The 23,193-nt window shown below is 49.5% G+C and overlaps 1 protein-coding gene and 1 pseudogene across 2 annotated transcripts in view; one reads left to right on the top strand and one right to left on the bottom strand.

The window, feature by feature from the left end:
• Window positions 1-1,144: 1,144 nt before the first annotated feature.
• Window positions 1,145-23,193, bottom strand: part of STK24 (serine/threonine kinase 24) — a 122,512-nt gene continuing 100,463 nt past the window's right edge. For both annotated transcript variants that reach the window (XM_047851408.1, XM_047851399.1), the window contains exons 6-11: window positions 16,538-16,723; window positions 14,118-14,263; window positions 12,507-12,636; window positions 11,163-11,231; window positions 8,474-8,610; window positions 1,145-4,203 (exon numbers count right to left, since the gene is read on the bottom strand). In XM_047851408.1, coding sequence (XP_047707364.1) covers window positions 4,167-4,203; window positions 8,474-8,610; window positions 11,163-11,231; window positions 12,507-12,636; window positions 14,118-14,263; window positions 16,538-16,723 — 705 coding nt within the window. In that variant the 3' untranslated portion in view covers window positions 1,145-4,166. The remainder of the gene's footprint in view (window positions 4,204-8,473; window positions 8,611-11,162; window positions 11,232-12,506; window positions 12,637-14,117; window positions 14,264-16,537; window positions 16,724-23,193) is intronic.
• On the top strand, window positions 17,475-21,798 carry LOC125169669 (40S ribosomal protein S3a-like; annotated as a pseudogene).

Consider the following 23,193-nt stretch of genomic DNA (forward strand, 5'->3'; position numbering starts at 1 on the left):
GGGCGGGTTGCGGGGAGGGAGCCGTCGAGGCGCGGACGTGGCTGGTCCCGCAGGGGTGGGTGCGAAACAGACACACAGAGCGTGCGGGAATCTTGGTCTGTGACCGGCTATCTGCGGCCGCCGAACTGGGGGGACAGAACCTCGCAAGGAGCCGGTCCGTGGCTATAAAAGGACTAGAACCCAAGGGATGGAAGCGAAGGGGACAGAGGGGCTGGCTTCCACTTCCTTTGTGACAAGCGGCCCCTGGAGACCAGCTGTTTCTCCCACACCCCAGGGGTAGGACCAACTCCCTGGGAAGGTGAACCCGTCACCAGGCAGCTGACAGGGCACAGGCAAGATCAGGAAAACGCTCTCTGTAGCAATCACCCGTCACTAAACCCTACAGGGCGTGAGGATGAGGAGGTCTAGTTCAGGGTCTCCGAGCGAAGAGCCCAAACCGCGTCCGTGGTACAAGTGGTTCCGTTCCGTCAGCACCTCTGTGTCCCCATGACATCAAAGCAAACGTTAGGTCCAAGTCACGTGGGCAAGTGAGACCACTCCCAAGCTGCCAGGAACATATGGGGAATTTCAGAGACAACCTGTACCTGAGTCCAGCCTGTAACAAAAACTGGCCTACAAACGGGAATGTAGGGGCCCCTGGGTGGCTCAGTCGGCTGAGTATCTGACGTCAGCTCAGGTCACAATCTGGCGGTTCACGAGGTCGAGCCCCACAGGGCTTGCTGCCGTCAGCTTCAGGGCCTCTGTCTGCCCCCCGCTTGTGTTTTCTCTCAAAGGTAAAAAAAAAAAAAAATAAACATTAAAAAACAAATGTATCTCACGGTTCTGGAGGCGGGAAAGCGGAAGATCAGGGCGCTGGCAGACCTGGTGTCTGGCGAGAGCCTGCGTGGTTCACGGCCAGCTGTCTTCTCGCTGTGTCCTCGCAGGGCAAGGGGGGGCAGATCTCTCTTGGACAGTCCCTAATCCCATCATGGGAGTTCCACCCTCGTGACCTAACTCCCTCCCAAAGGCCCCACCTCCAAATACCATCGGCGGGGGGGGGGGGGGGGGGGGGGGGGGGGGGGGGGGCAGGACTAGGGCTTTAACATAAATTCTGGGGGAGCCATTCAGCCTGTCCCCTCTACACACACAAGACCGAGTTACACAATTAATTTTCTATGAACTTTATTGACCCTTGCAGGATACAGTACCTGTGCTTAACACGCCCTGCAGTACTCTCCCCATTTATTGCCATGTTTTATAGCAGAAATATAGAAGCCATATTTTTTTAAGGAAATACAAAAATGTTTATAAACGGACCACGTTTTGCCAAAAGCAAGGTACAAATGCCACATGAAGAACGAACTAGACACTTCACAAGACTAACTGGACAACAAAACTGTTGGATTCAGGTGTGTGGCATGTGGTTACATCAAGATAGTCGCGGCTACCTTGCTTATTAGCGCGGCCAGCAGGGACGCAGAAAAGACGATTTCGAGAAGGCGTAAAAACCCAGCCGGACACAGCCCACCGCCTGTTTCCAAAAGGCAGCCGCTGGGTTCCACGCAGACCTCTCCCACACTGGGTGCGCCGCGGCCGTCTACAGTCTGTAAGTGGACAAGCTGTGGCCACAGGGCCTTGGCATCAACAGGCCTCCAAGAGCTAGCAAATCCATCCTGGACGCTGGGCTCGAGGGTATAATGGGCAGCAGAGGTGATGTTGTCTGAGCCGAGTTCCACTGCAGCTCCGGTCCCTGGTCCTACAAAGACTGAAGTGGCTCTGCCAGCGCCGGCCTCCCCGGCTCACGAGGCCCTTGAGGGGGCACAGGTCCCACATGCCCTCAGAGGCACAGACCTCAGCTTGTGTGTGCACAGAAAGCAGCCAGCCAGAACGTGGGGAAGAGAGCCACTTTTCACACCCTCCCAAACCCCATCTCCCCCCAGAAGCTCAATCAACAGAAGACACTTAAGGTCTAAAAAACTAATCTTTGCCTGGGAGACGGCTTGGTGTGTTACGGTCTAGCGACTGGAACACGTGCTGATCCTTCACACCGATTCGCTTCACTGGAATAATCCAGTCTCCCAGTCAGCAGGACCACCGCTTCTATCTGAGACTGGCTTTGCATGTGATCTTGAGGTCACTGTCCACCTGCAAAGTGAACTCTAAATCAGAAAGCTGCCGTCTGCACCGGCTGGCTGACGATCAGACAAGCCGCCCACTCCGGGGGAACACCGCTTCGCTTCTTTGAGCGATTCTCCAGCGGTGGACAAAACGGATCTTTGGCTTATGTCTCACATAGGGAAACAAACTGTTTGCTCGTACAAAACATTATGTTGAAACACGGAATGAAACATTCTCAAGTCCTGCCACCCAAGTTAATATTCCTGATGCAGAAACCCACACAGAGAGTCAGCAATTCATTCAGTTCTATTTCCCCCCACCAAAATGCATCCCTCGTAGAAATCAATCATTCCATTTCTAATTAAGAAATCATGATTTAATTTTAGACTCTGAAATCTACACTCCATCAGCACATCTCGACAAGCAGCACACGCCCAAACGTTTCCGGCCCAGGGCCTCTGCTCTCCCCTGGAACTTCCAGGCCGCTGTGTCGGCACCTACCAGACCTTCCATCCCAAAGTTTACCCAGTACCTTCCTTGCTCCCCAAATCCTGTCTTCCCCTTGGAGAACTGCTACACCAGCAAGAGAGGACAACGATTTGTATCAACAAATGCAGAACAGTACCACGTGCACCTGGTCAAGTATTACTGCAGGAACTCGATGTCCCATCCCAGAGACCCAGAAATTTTTCCTCCTGCCTCCCACCTTGGCAAAGCCAGGTCCTGCCACAAGCCCAGAAAAATACGGACCCCTCTGGCTGACAAAGAGCAGACCCGGGCTCCTTGAAGAGAACAAAACAACCCTTAAGGTCCCTGGGAAGAGAGAGCGATTCGACAATGAGCAATATTTAGCTCTACCTTCTCAATGACCAATCTTTTCTGAACGGTGCAGAGGGAGCAGACCTGGACATGCGGCAGGTTCACGGTGGGCTCTTCTTTCTGGAAGTGCTGAAATGTCTCACCCTCTTCACACACACACACACACACACACACACACTCACACACCTCCACGACAGGTGTACTGCCCTCTGAAGAGTCACGTTTCAAGAGTCACACTGCAGAACAAGTGCGTTATAAAATTTATTCGTGTAAGCATTCAGACACTTGTAGGTGGGCAGGATGATACGCGGGTTTCACAAGGAGCGACAGGAGATCCTACCAGAAAGGACGGTGCAGCGGGCGCGGGGCTGGCAGTGGCACAATTTCAAACAAATGTTAAGACGAGAGCACTTCATCGGGGAGCAACTTAAAATAATTAAAGCTTCATGAGGCCAGATATGTTCCGATTTAAAACACTAAGAAATAGTACCATCAAATGAAAGGAAATCAACCTCTACGGGGACCAAGAGGGCCGTGGGGCAGACGAGAGGGCGGTGTGCATGTGTGGAGGTACAAAGAGTGTTCGCAGGAGGGGTGCTTATTATCATTAATGACAAACCCTGTAGATACAAAAGAAAACCCAAATCACTGATCACATAATTCAAAATTTACATGTAATAAAGGCAAGGCAAGAGACTCGAGTTACGGCCTGTCAAATATTTACTCCACTGACATTATCTACAGAAGCACTCGGCCAATTTGTACACGGGGACTCCTGACACACGCCAGAAGGGTTTCCGTAAAAACGACACTATATACAATCTGTACACTGACCCACCAGAGCGATTCCCCATCTCCCGGGGAGGGGAGTGATCAACTTAAAGCAGGATACCTGAGGTTTCATTTCGGATGTGGCCTTATCGTGATCCCACATATACATTTCAGGGCCTGTTTTTGTTTTTAAAGACACTTTCCTTGATATGTGCACACTGGCTAAAATTAAAAACAAGAACCATAAAATAAAATGATCGCTTGAAGGAGCCGACCTGACCCACCCCCCCGGAGACTTCACGCGGTGCAGGCCGGGAGAAAGGGCGGCGCGGGGCCCCGGGGCAGGCGGCTCGGGGTGGGGGGACGGCCCCCGGATGGCGCACCACTGCAGCCGAGTCAGCAAAGGCTCTCGTTGACTTTGTACGAGGAGGATGAAGAGGAAAAAAAGGAAAAACAAAACCCCAAATGCCAAAGGAATTTCAGTGGGATGAAGTTCCTCCACCACTTAGAGAATATCTAGAGGGGGAGAAAAAAAAAAAGAGAAAGAGAAGTGAATGTCATTTCTGTAACCTCTGTGCAAAAATCCAAAACCACCACCCAAATCCTACTTTTGCTGGGCAAGCCCAAGTCATAAAAAAAAAATTAGGCAAATATCAGCGGGTTAATCACTAAACAATGCATAAAAACTAAGAAAACTGTGATTTCGACACAACTTTTCACAGGTTAAATTCAGTCCATCGAAGAACTAAAAGTCTATAACGGAAAGTGAGAACACGTTCGGTCTCCCAGGGGGGAAAGAATTGAAGAACAGAACAATAAATGGCGTGGCTTCGCTTACAGTCCATTTTTTAAAATTAAGGAATCGGTAAAACCCAAACACATACACATGGCTGGATTACAGATGGGCACAAGAAAACCCATTTTGGCCACAAAAATATCGATGCTTGTTCAAGTAGTCCACTTCCTAGAACTGTTTCAGAAATGGGGTCCAAAGAAGGAGCCGTGTATTTTGCACAAAGATGCCTCTTAGATTTTTTGTAATTGTAAAACAGGGAACAACTTTGATGTCCAACTGTAGAGAAACGGTTAGACAGACTAACCGAATTTTTAAACAGATTAAAAATTGTAATTATAGGGGTGCCTGGGTGGCTCAGTCGGTTAAGCATGCAACTTTGGCTCAAGTCATGATCTCGTAGTTCATGGGTTCAGGCCCCGCGTCGGGCTCTGACAGCTCAGAGCCTGGAACCTGCTTCGGATTCTGTGTCTCCCTCTCTCTCTGCCCCTCCCCTGCTCTCTCTCTAAAATAAACATTAAAAACACTTTTTTAAATTAAAAAAACTGTACTTTTATTTAGCAACATGAGAAATACACACAAATGTGTACATAAAATTATACAGGCAGTACACATGTATAGTTTCACATGCACAATTTATTCTAAATACTATAGAATATCAAAAACTTATATGTGCACGAATTTGGAGACATGTAAAAAGTTGGGTAAATTTATGATCTGTATAGAACAATGGAAGCCAATGAACAAAACTGATATTCCTAACTGGGCTGCACTGGTGGGGTCACGGCACTTTCTTCTGGTTTCTGTTAGTTCTGCAGTACTATCTCTCTGGAATAAAAACAAAAAAGGAGCGGGGTCCTCTTATGGCCAAGATCCCCTCGGCTACCTCAAAACAGAGCCCAAGTCACAGGAGAGGGCTGAGGACCTGTTCAATGGAGAGAATGTCAAACATTCCAACCTCTGGCTCCTCTTTTAAGGCATTAAAATACTTGGCACCCTCCCAGAGAAAGGATCACGGAAGATCTTGAAAAGCAGGCTCCAGCCACAGATCCTAAAACTCATTTTCCAAGAAATATAAACGCCTAAGCCATGGGAGGAGTTGATGCCATGCAAAAAGAGCCATGCGTTAATTCAAATTAAGACACAGAAGTCTCTGAAATGCTTTAGACAAAAATCGTTTATATTTTCTGAGGCGATCCACTGAGGGACCGCCTTTATGGAGCTAAACGGGAAAGAGGCAGCAGCAGTGGCCACTGTGGCATGGTGGCATGTGGGTGGGGAACACACAGGAAGAGCTCGGGGGGCCTCCAAGGAGTGAACGGACAGCACCTGCTAATAAGCCTGTGGGGACCCAGCTAAGAGCCCCCCAGGAGCAGGGTCCTCTGCTGGTTGCAGAGGAGAGCGTGTCTGCACATGACAAAGGAAAGGAAAACAAGACAGAATGGTCTGGAGGCCAGAAGAAAGAACGTGGACTAGTGTTTGGCGAGTACAAATTTATTTATTTTTTTTTTAATTTTTTTTTTTTTAACATTTATTTATTTTTGAGACAGAGAGAAACAGAGCATGAACGGGGGAGGGTCAGAGAGAGAGGGAGACACAGAATCCGAAACAGGCTCCAGGCTCTGAGCTGACAGCACAGAGCCCGACACGGGGCTCGAACTCATGGACCGCGAGATCGTGACCTGAGCCAAAGTCGAACGCTCAACCGACTGAGCCACCCAGGCTCCCCGCGAGTACAAATTTAAACATGATGTGGACAGCGGCAATCACATCTGACTTACAGATGCTCAACGCTCACCCCAGCGGTGGCCGAGACCCCAAAATGTGGCCAGTTCACACTGACACGTGCTGTGAAGCGTAAAACACACCAGACTGCAAAGACCTGGTAAAAAGCAAGTACGAAACGCCTCCCCGGTAACAGTGTGCACCGACCACGTGTCGAGAAAGATGTGGCAAGCAGTGAGTTAAAAAATCTATTATTACAACTAACTTTACCTGTTCCACTCTTCTGGTTTTCTCATGAGGTAACTAGAAAACCTGAAGCTCTGTGCGTGGCTCACACTGTCTACTGGAGAGCACAGGTGGAGATCCCTGGGTCCACAGTGCCAAGGAGGGAGCAGAGAGATCAACAAAAATGCACAGGCCACACCCCCGTGTCCCGGAGCCTCAGGGAAATCGGGTCACGTGCGGGCATTCCTGCTAAGCATCTCAGGCAGTTTGAGACAACGTGGAAAAGAGTCCTAAAAGGGACACTAGGAAAGCAGCAAACCAAACCAAGACCACGCACAGAACCACCAGAACCAGCCACGTGATTGTACGGTTCCTTTTAACAGGAATTTTCGAAACACAACTAGAATGGGGAGCGAAGGGAGTCCAGACTGCTCCGAGAAATGAGAAAAGTGGCCATTAAGTCATGATGAAGGAACAGGGGGCAGCCGAGGAGCTGAGAAGGGTTGTCTCACGACCAACAGCCGGTGAGCCCTCTAACAATGCCACACGACCGTCTCTGCACGTGCACGCGGGATGGCACACGCAGACCTGTCAGCCCCTGTGCGGGTGAGCGGACGGGTGACTGCAGCTCTCTCTTCCTTTATGCCTCAGATTTGTTCCTGTCAACAGCGGGGAGGGGGGTAAACCTGAAAGCGTAACGGAGTCCTTCCAGCCTCAGAATAGGCGGCGGCCACGTAAACGGGCCTCATTCTCCAGCAGCCCTCGAGCACCAGCTCGGAAGGCCAGACACCTTCTACAAAGGAGCCTGTGGCCGCAGGGACAAACCTGCAGGGAGGAGCGAGGCCGGGCCCCTACGTCGCCCTTCACCAGGGCTCGGCCCCTGCCAGAGGGCAGCCCCTTCGGCCATCACTTCCAAGTGGCAAAAGAAACCCAATGTGCCCCCAACTTCCTTATGTGTTGTCAAGGCAGCCTCTCTGGAAAGAGCTGAAATGTTCCTCACTGTCACTGAGGCTCGGCCTTGCTCTGGAAGGGGCTCAGGAGCCTGGACAATTCACAATTCACCTGGAAGGTATTTTTTGTTTTCCTTTTTAAATTTTTTAAATGTTTGTTTACTTTTGAGAGCGAGCAACCGACTGCAAGTGGGGGAGGGGCAGAGGAGGGGGGGCAGAGGATCTGAAGTAGGCTATGCACTGACAGCAGAGAACCCGATGTGGGGGCTCGAACCCACAAGCCATGAGATCATGACCTGAGCCAAAGTCAGACGCTTAAGCAACTGAGCCACCCAGGTGCCCCAAAGGAGGTGAATTTCAAAGCCATGACGTGGCTGGCTTTTGGGAGAGTGGCAAAGGTTTGGGGGTGCAGAGCAGAGCCTGGGTCACAGCACACCTCTCCACTCTCTCCAACCCCCCAAATGACTGCCCTTCCGCGGGAGTGACATCGAAGCGGCCTTCACAAGGAGTCTATCGCAAGTCTGAGAGTGGGTGGGGAAGCCCAGGCCGTCCCCCCCCACCCCCACCCCAGGGCCACAGGCAGGGCAGAGCACACCTGCTGACACAGCAGGGCTCCCGGGCACCAGCGGGGCAGGGGGGAGAAGTGGCCTAGGCAACCGAGGAAGCAAACACGCCCATGTCCTAACTCACCGAGCCCCAACTTCTAGCACCATGGGCCTGACTTTGAAAGCAGAAAACCAAGCGCGTTACAAACACGTGGGTAAGGAGCACACCTCTCTGGCGGAGGGTCAGGCTGCCTCACTAGGAGCAGACAGGGGCCTTTTAAAGGCACTGGGCATTTACGTGGTAAGAGCTACAGTCTCACAAAGTCTGTGGTCCTTCCAGATTCCTATCATTCTTTTACAGTGATTGAGTTCTAGAACTCAGAACTTTCTGAAACTTGATTCTGTTTCAACCGTGTGGCGGGAAGCTAACAGCACCCGACCGGACCGAAGCGCCCCAGGGACAGAGAGGGCTGACCAGCAGTCCCTTGAAAGGGCAGAGACAACCACGGGGCAGACACAGCAGGGCCCTCCTCCCTGGACGCAGTTACCTCTGCAGCCGCTGGACGAGCTGGGCCACCATGGTGTCCGAGATCCCAGGGCAGGCCTCTTCCGCCAGGTAGATGGCCCCTCGCAGTTCCTCTATGGGCCCCGTGTTCCCGCCACACGACTGGCTCTTCTCCTTCAACTGGAAATACACAAAGAGAAGCATGACCCACATGGGCACGGGGATCGCCGAGCACCTCCTATACAGGGTTACATGACGTGCCAGCCCAGACCGCTGCCCACTTCCGTTCCTTTCCAGGAACAGCTCCGTGAGAGCACTCTGTACAGGAAGGGCAGGAGTCAGACGTACGTCACCACCTCCGCTAGCGAGGAACAGAGACAGCTAGCCTTCTGTGCATCTTTCCAAGATCTGATCGAGGCATCCGTCCCTCTCTCGTTCCACTTCGACCTTAATCTCTACCAGAAAAGCAATCCCAAAGTCGCTCAGCTCTGGCTTCCACAGCAAAGCTGCAGCATGCACTGTGACTTAGATCCTGGTGGTAAGGGGCTGGCTCTGAAGGCTCCAGCAAATGGCCTTTCTGGACCCGGGGGCTGTCAAAACATTCTCCTTCGTGCAACCAACTGGCACCCCTAAATTCTGGGAAGCTGGCGTCCCTATCGGCCCCTCTGCCCCCATAAGAAATCACGACGGTGTCCTCAGCACCGCCTCACGTGAGGCTGATGACTCGTAAGCCCTCTCTGGGATGGATGCGACCAAGACGTGCCCCATGACAGGGAAAGCTGTTCCAGCACCAGGCAGCAGGTACATGGCTGAGCCTCTCCAAACAAGAGCCCCCCTCCTCGATTTCACCTTTAGGAAATCATTCACCTTTAGTTTCGGCTTTCAAGCTGCTGGGAACACATCACTCCCGGCACCAACCCCATCCTGACCACATTTTCCACGGCTGAAGGGACACACGAGGGAACCGGAAGCCGTGTCGTTGGGAGGGGCCGCGGGAGGGGGTTTGCTCGCTGGGCTCCTGCTGGTCAGACTGTGGTGCAGCAGACCCGGAGGTGGCCACCGGTGTCTGTCTAGGGCTCCCCATCACTTAACAACCACAGAGAACAGCATTTACAAGTCCTGAGTGCGTAACCTCTGCCTTCCCCTGTTTCCCACTCTGTTTTCCTCCCTTGCTTGATCAGCCCCCGACCAGAGTGAGCCACCTGCACCCACTGATGTCAGGAACACGCGCATCCGCAGACACGGGGTTGAGGAGTTTTGGAGTATGATGTAAAATGACACACACTGAACACTTCAAACATGTGGTTACCAAGTACTACTAATAAAAACAAAGAAAAGACACCTGTGACTTTACCTTCAGGCTAGCAGGAAAAAAAATCAAAATCAAAGCAGTATTCCATTTAGGATTAATTCATTAGTTCCAAATAATGATTCCAGAACAGTTTCTTCATATGCCCCACGACAAATACATGGCTTCAGACAAACAGGAAATACCTATGCCATTTTCCCAAACTGCCTGATGCTGGTGGAGCGCCAATGGCAAGATCACAGGGGAGCAAGGGAACATCCAGAAAGCCTGGAGGACCACTCTCCCAAACTACACAATAATGAGCAAGATGGTGTCTTATGGACAGAAGAGGAAGAGTGCAGGTACCCAGAAAAATCAGCCAGGACGAGAGCCAAAGAGGGACACAGAGAAGCCTCCACCTGCCCTGTGGGAAACCCGTGCGTTCAGTGGTTTCAACTCCATACTCCAGGCTCCAGCATGGCCCCTCAGGCAAGTTCGAGAGGGCAGACCCTGGGCAGGGGACGGACTAGGAGCTGGACGAAGCCAACCCGGACACCGGGGGGGGGGACACCTTGCCAAGGGGGAGTCACTGTGTGACTGAGGTTCAGGCCAAGTGGAGTGAGCAGGGCGGGGAGCCTGTGTGCATGGAGGCTCCCGTGGGGAGCTCTGAATCACCAAACAGAAGGTACTAGAGTGCGACTCGTTCTGAATTATCTTACAGGCAGCCGGGGGGGGGGGGGGCTCAAAAAAAAAGGACAGGGAGATCTCCAACTTGATTTTCAAACCACCTACTAACTGGATGAAGAATAATCTTCAGTTTCAAAATCTATTGTTGAGAACATCTCAAAATGCCACATACATATAGGTACCTACATGAGTCAGGGGTGGGGGTGTGGGGGGCTCCCCGGGGAAGGAACGGGGAAGCAGCACATGGGTGTAGTCCCAGAACGAAGGAGGGACGGGCTGCTCACTGGGGACACTGGTGGCCTGCTGGGTTAAGTGACTACAGAAGGATCCCAGTGAAATATGGGGGCACTCTGGGACAACTGAGGTCTCCAGGGAATCCAATTTCTCCTTTCAAATAAAATTCTACTTTTTACATCGCCATACACTTGTCTGTGGCAAAGCACCCACGCTACAGCCAAACAGATTTTGTAGAAGGCAGTATAACTGAGGCTGAAAATCGCCCTGGTCACACAGAGACTTGGGCTGGGCCAGGACACTTGAGGTGACATCACAGGGACGTTTCCCAGGAGGGGCGCCGGGAAGGTCGTGCCCAATGCTGCCCGGCCTCATGGGACCACGGTGTGGACTCTCCTCCTGCTTGTGGCAACTTCTTCTAACCTCCCAAATGCTACGGGCAACATGTCACAGAAAGAGGACCCTGCTCCCCACTACCTCCCCCGCCACATCCCCCCCCCTCAAAGTCAACTGGGGATCTTACCTCTGCAAACAGAGGAGAAATAATTGTAGATAAACACTGAGAGAAAGGCCTCTTTGGGATGTCTTTCATCTTAGGGAAGAAAGAAAAGGTAATCAGAGGGAAGTATTTTAACATTCATACTGCAACAATTCAAACTGTAGACTTCAGACATGCATCACATCAAATCTGAAATGCTGTCTGTTTGCAGGGATACCCAATGGTCTGTGTTGCTGTCTTTCACTAAACTACAATGTTTCATTTGCAGCAATGCGCATCAAGCATGCAGCTGGGGAAACCAGGGTCCGGATTCCAAATGGAAAGACCCACGAGGTCCCAAAAGTGGCATCTGTATTCCAACACTGTGCTACCTATGTAGTGAGACTTGACTACAGAAACCAGAACCGAAGCTGACTGTTGCCAAGTGACTGTCGTAGGACAGCGGCCTATTTTCTACTTTTGCAACCTCTATAATAACTCCTATCTGCTTATCAAAGCCAGACTTATAGGATCACCAGGGGGCAGCCACTGGTCTACACTGCCGGAGAGGGACTACGCCACCGTGCTGTAAAAAGATTTTAAAAATACAGTTTTTCATAAACTTAAATAGGCATAAAACCAATTAATCAAAATAAGGTTTTATATATGTACCAAAAGCACTACATTTGTTTTTAAGATCTTAAACAAAAACCTCATCCCAAAATTCTGGTACCTTTTATGAGTAACCCCAATACACAAAGCAATACCCTGACCCCTGCTAATGTGCAAGTGTCAGGAAACGGATTCCACGGTGGTGGTGCAGGGCTGGGGGTGGGGTGGGGAGACAGCAGCAGCCTCTGCAGAGCAGACCTGAGGCCAGATTCTCAGGTCTGACTCTCTGGGTCTTGAGATAGAATCTTTTTCTTTTTTTTTCTTTTGTTTTTTAATTTAAGTTCAAGTTAGTTAACATACAGTGCAATCCTGGCTTCAGGAGTAGAACCCAGTGATTTGTCACTTCCATATAATACCCAGCGCTCAGTCCAACAAGTGCCCTCCTTAATACCCATCCCCCATTCAGCCCACCCCCCGACCCACGTCCCCTCCAGCAATCCTCAGTTTGTTCTCTATATTTAAGAGTCTCTTGCTGCTTGCCACCCTCTCAGTTTTTATCTTTTCCTTCCCTTCCCCTATGTTCACCTGCTGTGTTTCTCAAATTCCACATAGGAGTGAAATCGTAGGATACCAGACAACATAACCTCTTATCTGTCAATTCAGGGACAGAGAAATTCCAAAAAAGCCTGCCCAGTGAAGGAGCAGGCTCCACACAAAAGGGACTCAGGACCACCACTGGCTGAGGATGACAGGTGTTAGTCGCTGAGCCAACGTTACCTTATTCCTTTCTAAGTCTGAAGGCTGAAGGGCTCCATTCTCAAGATTCTTTGGATCTTTCTCCCGGATAGTGAAGATCCAGTCCCCAGAGTCGCTGCCTCCAGACGCCTGGCTGTCAGTATCTGTTTCCCTTTGTAGAGAAATGCAGGCCAACTCCGTGAGCCAGCGCACGGGTCCGTCCCAAGGAGACCCACACTCTCCTGCCCCAACCCCAGACTCCACCCCTACCTCCCATCTCTACTCTCCACCACCACACCCCCCTGACCCTCCTTTCAGAAGAGGACCTTGCCTCCTGCCTCAGAGAAAAGGAGAGACCATCAGACTGAGGCTCCCATAACTTCCCACAGTGCCGGCCGCACCCACACTTTCCATCCCGCCTCCCGAAAGGGAGAGAGGCGTCTCTTCTGCAAAACAATCCCCCGCTGCGCGACAACCCCTCTCCCAGAGGGCACTTTTCTCCTCTTGGTCTCCCTTCCCATGAACAACAAGTAGCCAGGCCTGTGGCTCCCTCAACACACCCGCCCCTCGAGCTACGGCCATGTCTCAGTCTGAATTCTTGGATGTGTTACCTACACTCACTGCCTCCATTCCTTACATTCTACTCACGCCAGAACCAACCTCGCTCCTGCACTGATGCCCAAGGCCACTGATGCCCAGCACACCACTGGACAAGGGGGTTACTGCTCAGTCCTTCACCTGCTTGAGCCCTGAGCCTCAATGTTCCTGCTCATCACCCTTCCCCTCCAGGCTCTCTGCACCCAGATCGCCCCTGACCCGGGTCATCCACAGGGTCGTCCTCTACACTAGGTGGTTCCCAGCACTCGGCCCTAGGCCTCCGGTCCTTCGCACTCTGCAGATGGAATCTGGGCAGCACCATTCACTCTCGTGGCTCCAATGACCATTTAGAGCGTGATGACTTAAAATCCATGACCCTCGCCTACACGCCTCCTGAGCCTGGATGCCATTCTACACTGGACACATCCTCTTGGATGTCTCATCAGTGACTCACAGCCTGTATTCAGGACACTGTCCTAACGGCCCCCACGTTCACGTCAGAGCAGGTGGTCTAGCTTCCCCCGACACCTCGTTTGTGTCTTCAGCTAACGGAATCCCAACAGGCTTAACTTGATGCCAGTTTTTAGTAAGCAGCTTCCCACAGAGCTTGTACAACCCAAGTGTCTACCACAACACAACACGAGATCGTAAAAACATACGTTTCTATCTTTTAAAAAATACTTTTAGGGCAGTTTGATCAATATTTTTAACAGCAGGAAGAAGAAAAGGAGAAGGAGGCCAGTTCTAGTCCTTTAAGAGCAATTCCGCCATACAGATTTTTCCTGGGCAGACTCCACTGGCAACAAAAAGAGGCTAATAGGCTCCCAAACTGTCCCGTGCAAACACAAGAATCCCCATCAAGCCGGATTATCTAAAGACATATCGAATTCACAAGCAAGGCAGTAACAACCACTCCCCACCCCCCACAACACCCAGACAAGAGACAAGAACACACACGAATGTGACGCGTGCCCAGGGCTCACAGGCACCCCCCACCCCCACAGCCCACAGGAGCCCGGCTCACGTGCACCCTACAATCCGGGGGAGCCGACTCACGTGTCTGAGTCTTCAGAACCGGAGTCTTCGTGGCTCTGCTCGGCCCTCCATCTCTTGTACCGGTCGATGAGCTCGGTCAAGTAGGAGGTCTTCTTTGAGTTGCGTATTATAAACTTGTGCTTCAGTAACTCCTTAGCAGTGGGTCTCTGGGAAACCACCAAACGAGAGAAAGCATAAGATGAAGTTCCCTGCATTCTGATTCTGCCCTGAAGGACAGACTTCTGCCTCAAAATGTCAAACAACATGCTAAAACTAAACTAAAGATCAAGTTCTGCTTCAGAGTTCGTTTCCGTAACAAAAGCCATTATTCCAACAACAGTCGTTGGGCACCCGTGGGTAGGAGTCCACGTTCAGTGTGGACACACAGCACTTAGTATCTAATGCGGTCCTGAACATTCTATAGGTAACCATCCGATGAAAGCAAACAACCTTCCTCTAGAAAAACACATTTACACAGGAAACGTGTCAGAGAATTTCAGAGATCATTCAAGACACCTAGAACACATACCTTCTGGTGTTCACACGACATGTTATTACAAATGCCGGCAGGAGAGAAAATATATATTCTGTATTACCTTGGTGATCTTCTATGTTAACGTTTGGCTCCTTCTCCCCAACACAGTAAGATAAATGTTCATTTGGCTGAACTAGAGAGGAGCCAAGAGATTCCCTTTTCTTTGATACCGAGACAGAACCCAAGTTCCCTGGCTCATCAGCTTCCCCAATTCAGAAATACTGGTTTCCTTAGTCTGTCTCTTCCCCTGGGATTGGGGCGAGGCCCTCACCCAGGGCCTCGGTTCAGCCTGGCCACAGCCACACAGCATACTTGGAACTTGGCAACCGCTTTTGAGGATGGCAAACCCAATCATTACGGGGAGCATGGCTTCCCAGGGAGAAATGAATGTAGCCCAAACCGGGGCAAACAGCAAGAACACACAAACAATACCAGTTAGACTAAGGTCCCACCTACTCCGAGTTACTAAAGCTTTATTCACGAGAGCCGGGCAGGTGTCTCAAATTCAAGCTTACAGAACACCTGGGTCACCTCAGGTTATGTCTCCCTCCCTGTCTGTTTCCCTGATTGTGAAGCTCCACGTGTGTCAGAAGTGCTCAAACCCTCAGCTTCTCGTCCTTTCCCTCCATGCGCGTGGGGACAAGGCAGGGATGGGGATGTGTGCACTGGGCAAGTAGGCGGATACTAGAAGTCGACTTGGAATGGGAAGGTGAGTACACATCGCGGGTGTATCTTCTCAAGTGCTGCTGCACCGTGGCGGGGGGCTCACATCAAGACAGCACGTCCAGAGCGGTGTCGACAGAGAGAGGAACAGTCCACACCCCTGACGCCTGATGCTTTTCTGAGATGCCGGCTTGTGTGGCCTCAGGCTGCACCCCCAGAGGTTCGGAGAAAATGTTGCATTTCCCCATCGCATTCCTTCACAAAGCTGGCATATTAGAGAACCATGGTGCTCTTGTAAACTCAGTCACCCCTTTTCAGATAGGAGCTCATTAAAAAAGGGCTTCAGCTTGGCCTTCAGCCCATGCTGCTGCAAAACTCAGAAACAAATCAAGGGCATACGGTGCTATACACAACACCGAAATACAAAGGTAACTTTCAAAGATATATCCTAATTGAGAGACAATTCGGCTAACGCTGTATAGGGTTACTGCCATATGACTCTGCCAGGGTCAACTGTACCCAAGAAAAGAGTAAAAAGGAAAGGATAGGAGGGCAAGGTGGGTGATTCATTTGTTTTTTTATTTGCCTTTTCTTTCCTCACACACACCAAGAAGAAACTGAAAACATCTACTTTAAAGACACATTTAGCCTTTATTTTTTTGGCCAGACTTCGCGATTACTAAAAACGGCTTAAAATAGCCTGACCTTTCACTATAAATATTAAAAATTTATGATTCCACATATAATATTAAGGAGAACAGTCTTCGGGCTCAATGAGGTTATGAGAAGGTAGACAATCTGAAAGGAAATAAGTAGATTTTCGTTTCTTGCAAGATAAACAATAAATAAAAACATTTGCAACTCAAATCAATCATAGCCATGTAGAAAAAAAATTAATGTGGGGCGCCTGGGTGGCTCGGTCGGTTAAGCTTCCGACTTTGGCTCAGGTCACAATCTCACGTTTCGTGAGTTCGGGCCCTGCATTGGGCTCTGTGCTGACAACTCGGGAGCCTGAAGCCTGCTTCAAATTCTGCGTCTCCCTCTCTCTCTCCCCCTCCCCCGCTTGTGCTCTCTCAAAAATAAATAAATGTTAAAAAAAAAAAAAATTAGAAAATAAAATCAACGAGATCGTGAAGACAATGGTGACTAGGACAAGAGCAATTACAGAAATTCCAAGAAAATGTATCTAGACCAAGTGTGGCCGCACAGGAAGAGACGCTCGCCCCGAGCTTGCAAGACTCACAAAGCTTGGCTCCTTGTTCAAACAGGCTTCAACGAACTCCTTGAGGGCTTTGCTGTAGTTGCCTTCCAGCGTTGGGGGATTGTTCTTTGGAATGAGGAATAAAACCTTCATGGGATGCAGCTCGGAGTGAGGGGGCTCCCCTTTTGCGAGCTCGATGGCTGTTATGCCCAGGGACCAGATGTCTGCCTGCAACAACAGAGCATCTTTAGAGACACCGGGAAGTGAATAAATTCAAATAAATAGATTTCTTAAGGAAGGAAAAAAAAATTCACACACATCTCAGTGTACTTCTGAGGTTTTAAAGATCATTATTTTTAAGTGAACAGAAAAAAGGCTTTGGAATAATTTCAAAATAGGCGACACATAGGAGAAAATTTAATACATAAAACATCCTCTGGCCCTGCACCTAGGCAGCTTTTACAATTATTCACCCTCCATTTACTGCTAGAAGTACAAGGCACTCCGTGTTAACTGAAGTCCCCGGAGTTGTAGGATGGGTAAGGAGAGGTGAGCAGAGAGGGCACACTGGGGGTGTGGAGGGGTTCCGCGACTCATCCCATCAAGCCAGCTTACGACTAAGCACAGCTGTGAGGTCGAGAGCAGCCACACTGGTCCCAGAGACTTGGGTTTAAACGCCAGTTCTACAACCAAAGCCTTATGACATTACACAAAATATCTAGCCTGTGAGCCCAGTTCTCTCATCTGTAAAATGGGAATAATACCAGGGTGGTTGAGCAAGGTGCCTCACATAGTGCCTAGAACTTAAAGGAAATGGGTTTCTTATGAAAATGTTCAAGCGCACATAGAAATGGAGAATATTAACTGAATGTACCCCCCCCCCAGACTCATCACATGAAGTTACTAATTATTAACAATTTGCCACATGGGCTTTGTCTATTTTTTGCCACAGTGCCTTGTAAAGGAAATCACACACACCATGACGTGCACCCTTTGCTTCAGCTTTGTAAGGGTTTTTTACTACCTATCAACACCTGAAATTAACAGTAATTTTAAAACTGACAATAATATGGGGCACCTGGGTGGCTCAGTCGGTTAAGAATCTGACTCTTGGTTTCAGCTCAGGTCATGATCTCACAGTTAGTGAGTTCGAGCCCCACGTCAGTCTCTGCACTGACAGCATGGAGTCCTCTTGGGATCCTCTCTCTCCTCCTTTCTACTGCTCCCCTGCTTGTGCTCTCTCTCAAAATAAATAAGTAAACTTAAAAATTAATAATTTAATATGCTGTAACAATAGTTAAATTTTCTCAATTCTTAAAGTATTTTCACGGTCAGCTTGCTGGAATCAGGATCCAAAGGAAGCCCATACCTTGCGACCGGCCGGCAGGTCACCTAAGGCTCTTTTAATGTACAACAGTCTGCACCCTGCCCCATCTCCCCAGTGCCACTGTCTTGAGGAAGAAACAGGCCCCCAAATTATGGATTTGTCTGGTTTCTTCTGGAGTCAATTACTGCTGTTTTTCAAGCTCCTGTACTTCCTGTCAAATGACAGGTTAATTGGCTCTCAGGGCTTGGTTAGATCCACCGCTGGCAGGAAGCAGGAGGCATCACACAGGGTCCAGCTGCCCAGTCCCACTCCTGCTGTGGCCACAGGAGGTCAGCTGGGGGGAACCGAACCCCATGGCCATGGGAGGCAAGTAAAAAAAAAAAAGCAGGTAGTCTTGAAGAAAGCAGTTAAGGAGGCTCCCTCGGCAGTTGCTAGCAGCCCCCGGCAAGGGGGACAGCCGCTGTTAAGGACACAGCAGGACCGAGGGGCCAGTAAAGCAGGGGAGGAGGTAGGGTGGCCTCTGCCCCACAGCAACTACCACACCTTTGGTGCTCTGCTCACCAGGCACTGGAAACCCATGGCAGATCAGAACCTAACCGATCCCTCCACTCACTCTACGGCAAGGAAACGGAAAGGCTGAGACACCGTTCGGGTCACGGCAGGACACAGACATTTCTGACCTTCAAGACCCGCCGTGTCCTCACAACCCTAGTGAGTGCCAGAGACCCTCACGGCTATCTCCCCGCCCAGCAGCCCGTGCGGTCGGGGCCAACCACACGCTCCATTTCTTCTGTTCTCAGTGAAGATGGCTGCAACAGGCGGCAAGCCCCATTCTAAATTCCTCGTCCTACAGGGATCAGACTGGAAGAGTCGGCACGGGGAGCCATATTCCCACCTGCCTTCTCTTGGCAGCCCGGACTCTGCTTCGGTTCACGTGTGTAGTTGCTTTTAAAATCAGCAAGGGGGCGCCTGGGTGGCTCAGTCAGTTAAGCGTCCGACTTTGGCTCAGGTCACGATCTCACAGGTTCGTGAGTTCGAGCCCCGCGTCGGGCTCTGTGCTGACAGCTCAGAGCCTGGAGCCTGTTTCAGATTCTGTGTCTCCCTCTCTCTGACCCTCCTCTGTTCATGCTCTGTCTCTTTGTGTCTCAAAAATAAATAAACGTTAAAAAAAATTTTTTTTAATAAAAAAAAAATAAAATCAGCAAGAAGGTGACTGACCGCAGAGTGCCTGCCCCCAGGAGGGGGAAGCTGGGTCACGGGGGCGTGCGGCAGGACGAGAGCAGGCATGCAGGGAGGGAGGGATGCGAGCGCGGGGGAGCACTCAGCCCTCACATGGCGGCAGCTCTTTCCCCTCAACGTCCAGCTGCCACTCCCGCCTTCCTGGACTTGGCGAGAACTGCTGCTCTTTGCAAAGCTCGCTGCTTGGCATCCATCTGCCTCCCGGCCGTACAGACACAGGGCCTTAGTCCCACTGACCCCTGGGACCACCTCCAGGCCCCCAAGCATCCCACAACCACTTAAAAACTCGGTAATTGGAAGGCCAGACTGACGATGGTCTTTGCTGGCGGCCTCTCGTGGCATGCCCATGCACTTACTTCCCTCAGGCTCCAGGCCGGACAATAAGCAGACAGCCACAACATTTCAAGGACCCGGCCCCTGCTTCCACACGCCAGTACGGGCCAAAGGTCGGCCAAGGAAGCCGCCTTCTCAGCCCCACCCATAAGACATTGCCAAGGTCTTCAGAGAGGCACAGGCATCGCCCTCCTGCATCCCCCGGGAGGGCCGGCCAGTACAGCTTCGTCATGGCAAAACATGTGCCATCCAGCCAGGCAGCCGAGCCAGGAGCCCGTGTGTCATGCCAGCTCTTGAATTCCTCTTTGGATCCTCCTAGATCAGCCAGGTGCCAGGTGTGTGGCTCCTGGCCTCTGGGCACCTGGTCCCCCTCTATCCTCCTCTATCCTTTGTTCCCTGGGCTTCTCGGGGGGGCTCCCGAGCCATCTTCCTCCCTGGGGACTCCCTCTCTAGACATCTCACACCCTGCTGACTAATGTGGAAAACTTGATGGACACTTGAACACATGGCAAGGAAGCTGGCATTATGTATCAAAAGCCATAAAAATATCCACACTTGCTAAAACCAATTAATTCCACTTCTAGGAATCTGTCCTAAATAAGTAATTTTAGATTTAGAAAATGGTGTATGCTGCCCAAAACATTCAACAGCAGCATTTCTCACACTAAACCTGGGAGGAATGATTAAGTTGCTCTAACATATTTATGGAAATACTGCACATGTGATGACGTTGTTGACAGAGAATCAGAAATAACACCAGAGTCTATCTATTACTGTATTTAGGAAATGTGGCATCACATGGGAACACGTGTCTGGGTTTTAAAATGAAAGTTATGTGGGGGAAGGGCGGTCATTTTCCAAAGCAATTAAAATCGAGGCATCAGAAGAGACCTGTTTTACTGCCATCTGGGAAAAACACGAAACTAGATATTAAAGGAAAACAAACGGGTTTTCAATATAAACCCAAGTCAACAGTTGTAAGGGCAGGCGCTTTGAAATGCAGATACGTATCTGTGAACGGACTTTTTTTCCTACATGCACAGTTCTAGAGGCATGCTCCTAAGTGACCACAGAGTTACCTGGCATTGATGATCAGAGACTCTTGCCAGTGACTGGGGTTGCTACTAAAATACAACATTCTAAACCCTTGTAATACCATGTTAATTAAGTAAAAGTAAGCTGACTACAAATCTGCAGATACAACACACTGTAAGTGGTATGAAAAATTTATGAACAGAAAATATTCTAGTAGGAACCACAGTCAACTGTCTATAATCACAAGGAAGAGGAGCGGGGAGAAAAACAAAACAAAACAAGAATCCTGCCTTTTGGCTCCCTGAGCAGCACGATGGTGGTGGTCAGAACAAGTGCCTTATGAAAGGTGACAAAAAGGGAGCCAGGAAGAAAGTGGTTGGTCCATTTTCTAAGTACGATGCATACGATGTGAAAGCACCAGCTATGTCAATATAAGAAATACTGGAAAAACACTCGTCAGGAGAAATCAAGGAAACAAAGTCACATCTGATGGCCTCAAGGGTTGTATTTTTGAAGTGAGCCTTGTTGATTTGCAGGAACGATAAAGCTGCATTTAGAAAGTCAAGCTGATTAGTGAGGATGTTCAGGGCAAAAACTGCCTAATTTCCATGACATGGATCTTAGCTGTAAGAAAATGTGCTCCATGGTCAAAACACAGCAGACCAGGACTGAAGCTCATGGTGATGTCATGATTACCGATGGTTATCTGCTTCGTCTATTTTGTGTTGGCTTTACTAAAAAATGCAACCAGATGCAGAAGACCACTTATGGTCGACACCAACAGGTCTGACAAAATTGGAAAAAGGTGACAGAAATCACGACCCAAGAGGTACAGATAAATGACCTGAAAGAAGTGGTCAATAAACTGATTCTAAACAAGGGTACCTGGGGGGGCTCAGTCAGTTAAGCGTCCGACTTTGGCTCAGGTTATGATCTCACAGTTCATGAGTTCAAGCCCTGCGTTGTTGGGCTTTGTGCTGACAGCTGGGAGCCTGGAGTCTACTTCCAATTGTGTGTGTGTGTGTGTGTGTGTGTGTGTGTGTGTGTGTGTGTGTCTGCCCCTCCCCTGACTGTGCTCTATCTCTCTCTCTCTCTCAAAAATAAACATTAAAAAAATTTTTTTTCAATTTATAAACTCATTCTAGACTGCATCAGAAAAGATACAGAAAAGGCTTATCAGTCTATTTATCCACTCCATGAGGTCTTTGTTAGAAAAGTAAAAATGCTGAAGAAGCCCACATCTGAATTAGGAAAACTCCTGCAGATTCATGGTGAAGGCAGTAGTTCTGGAAAAACTACTAGGGATGAAACCAGTGCTAAACTTGAACGAGCTGATGGATAGGAGCCACCAGTCTGAGAATCTGCTTAAAATTCAGACATTTAATGCTGACAAATAAAAAATCTTATTTGTGATGTTTTATTTCTTTTTTAATGTTTATTTATTTTTGAGACAGAGAGAGACAGAGCATGAACGGGGAAGGGTCAGAGAGAGAGGGAGATACAGAATCTGAAACAGGCTTCAGGCTCTGAGCTGTCAGCACAGAGCCTGACGCGGGGCTCGAACTCACAGACCATGAGATCATGACCTGAGCCAGCGTCAGAAGCTCAACCAACTGAGCCACCCAGCCACCCCAAAGATGTTTAATTTCTGATTGTTCTTTTTAAATCATCTAAGCTTGGTGAATTAGATGTTCTAAACTGGTGGTGATGTGAAGTTTTCTGAATTAGCGTATGGATTTTATCCATTGCTCTTAGTTAATAAATAGCTGTGAATTGGAAGTGATCTGTTAAGCTGCAGTGATCTGGACTAGAAGTGTTATATAGGTGGTTAATAAAAGGAAATCTTTTCTGGGGCACCTGGGTGGCTCAGTCGGTTCAGCGCCCAGCTTCCGCTTAGATCATGATCTCACAGTTCATGGGTTCAAGCCCCAAGTCGGGCTCTGTGTTGACAGTTCAGAGCCTGGAACCTGCTTCAGGTTCTGTGTCTCCTCTCTCTGCCCCTTCCCCGCTCACACTCTGTCTCTTTCTCTCTCTCAAAAATAAACAAACGTTTAAAAAAAATTTTAAGGAAATCTTTAAAAAAAAAAAAAAAAAAAAGGAAGAAAGAAAAGAAAAAAATACGAATCCCAAATCAGTTATAACTAGTCAAAACATAGGTCAAAAAAGGATTTGACAGAAACTATTTACTTAGATGCAGTACTGAGGAACACATTTATAAGCAGCATATAAAGGTATAAAAATCCTTTCAGCACCAAACATCAACACACAGCTGATTAGAAAAGCCCCAATCACTACTTCATGCTGAGAGCCTACTGTTTACTCTCCTAGCTGCATGTTTTCCCTTCTGGCTCACATCCTATCCTGCCCCCACCTCCAGGACTCATTACTCGCAGCAGGGTCTGTGGTAATTCCTGATCCTGGGCTGGAACCAGAGGAAGCCAGCGGATCAGCACCAGACAGGGAGGGCCAATCACACGCTGCAGTGAACAGGCCAACCACGCAGATTCCAAAAACTGATGGGCTAATACTGCTGCTTTTCACTCATCTTTAACAATTTTTTTTTTCCACCAACGCATCTATCACCTATTGCCATTTTTCACCATGGTTAGACAATATATGGTTATTTTGGAGACTGGACATCAAAATAACTTAAGCCTGTGCTGGGGTGATAGGTCTACAGGTGTTTTTCTTTTTCCATCACTTCCCCCCCCCCCCCCCCCCCCAGTGTTTTCCAGTATGTACTGCTTTTGAGGCCATAAAAAGG

This window comes from Prionailurus viverrinus, chromosome A1 (assembly GCF_022837055.1).
Source record: "Prionailurus viverrinus isolate Anna chromosome A1, UM_Priviv_1.0, whole genome shotgun sequence".
NCBI lineage: Eukaryota > Metazoa > Chordata > Mammalia > Carnivora > Felidae > Prionailurus > Prionailurus viverrinus.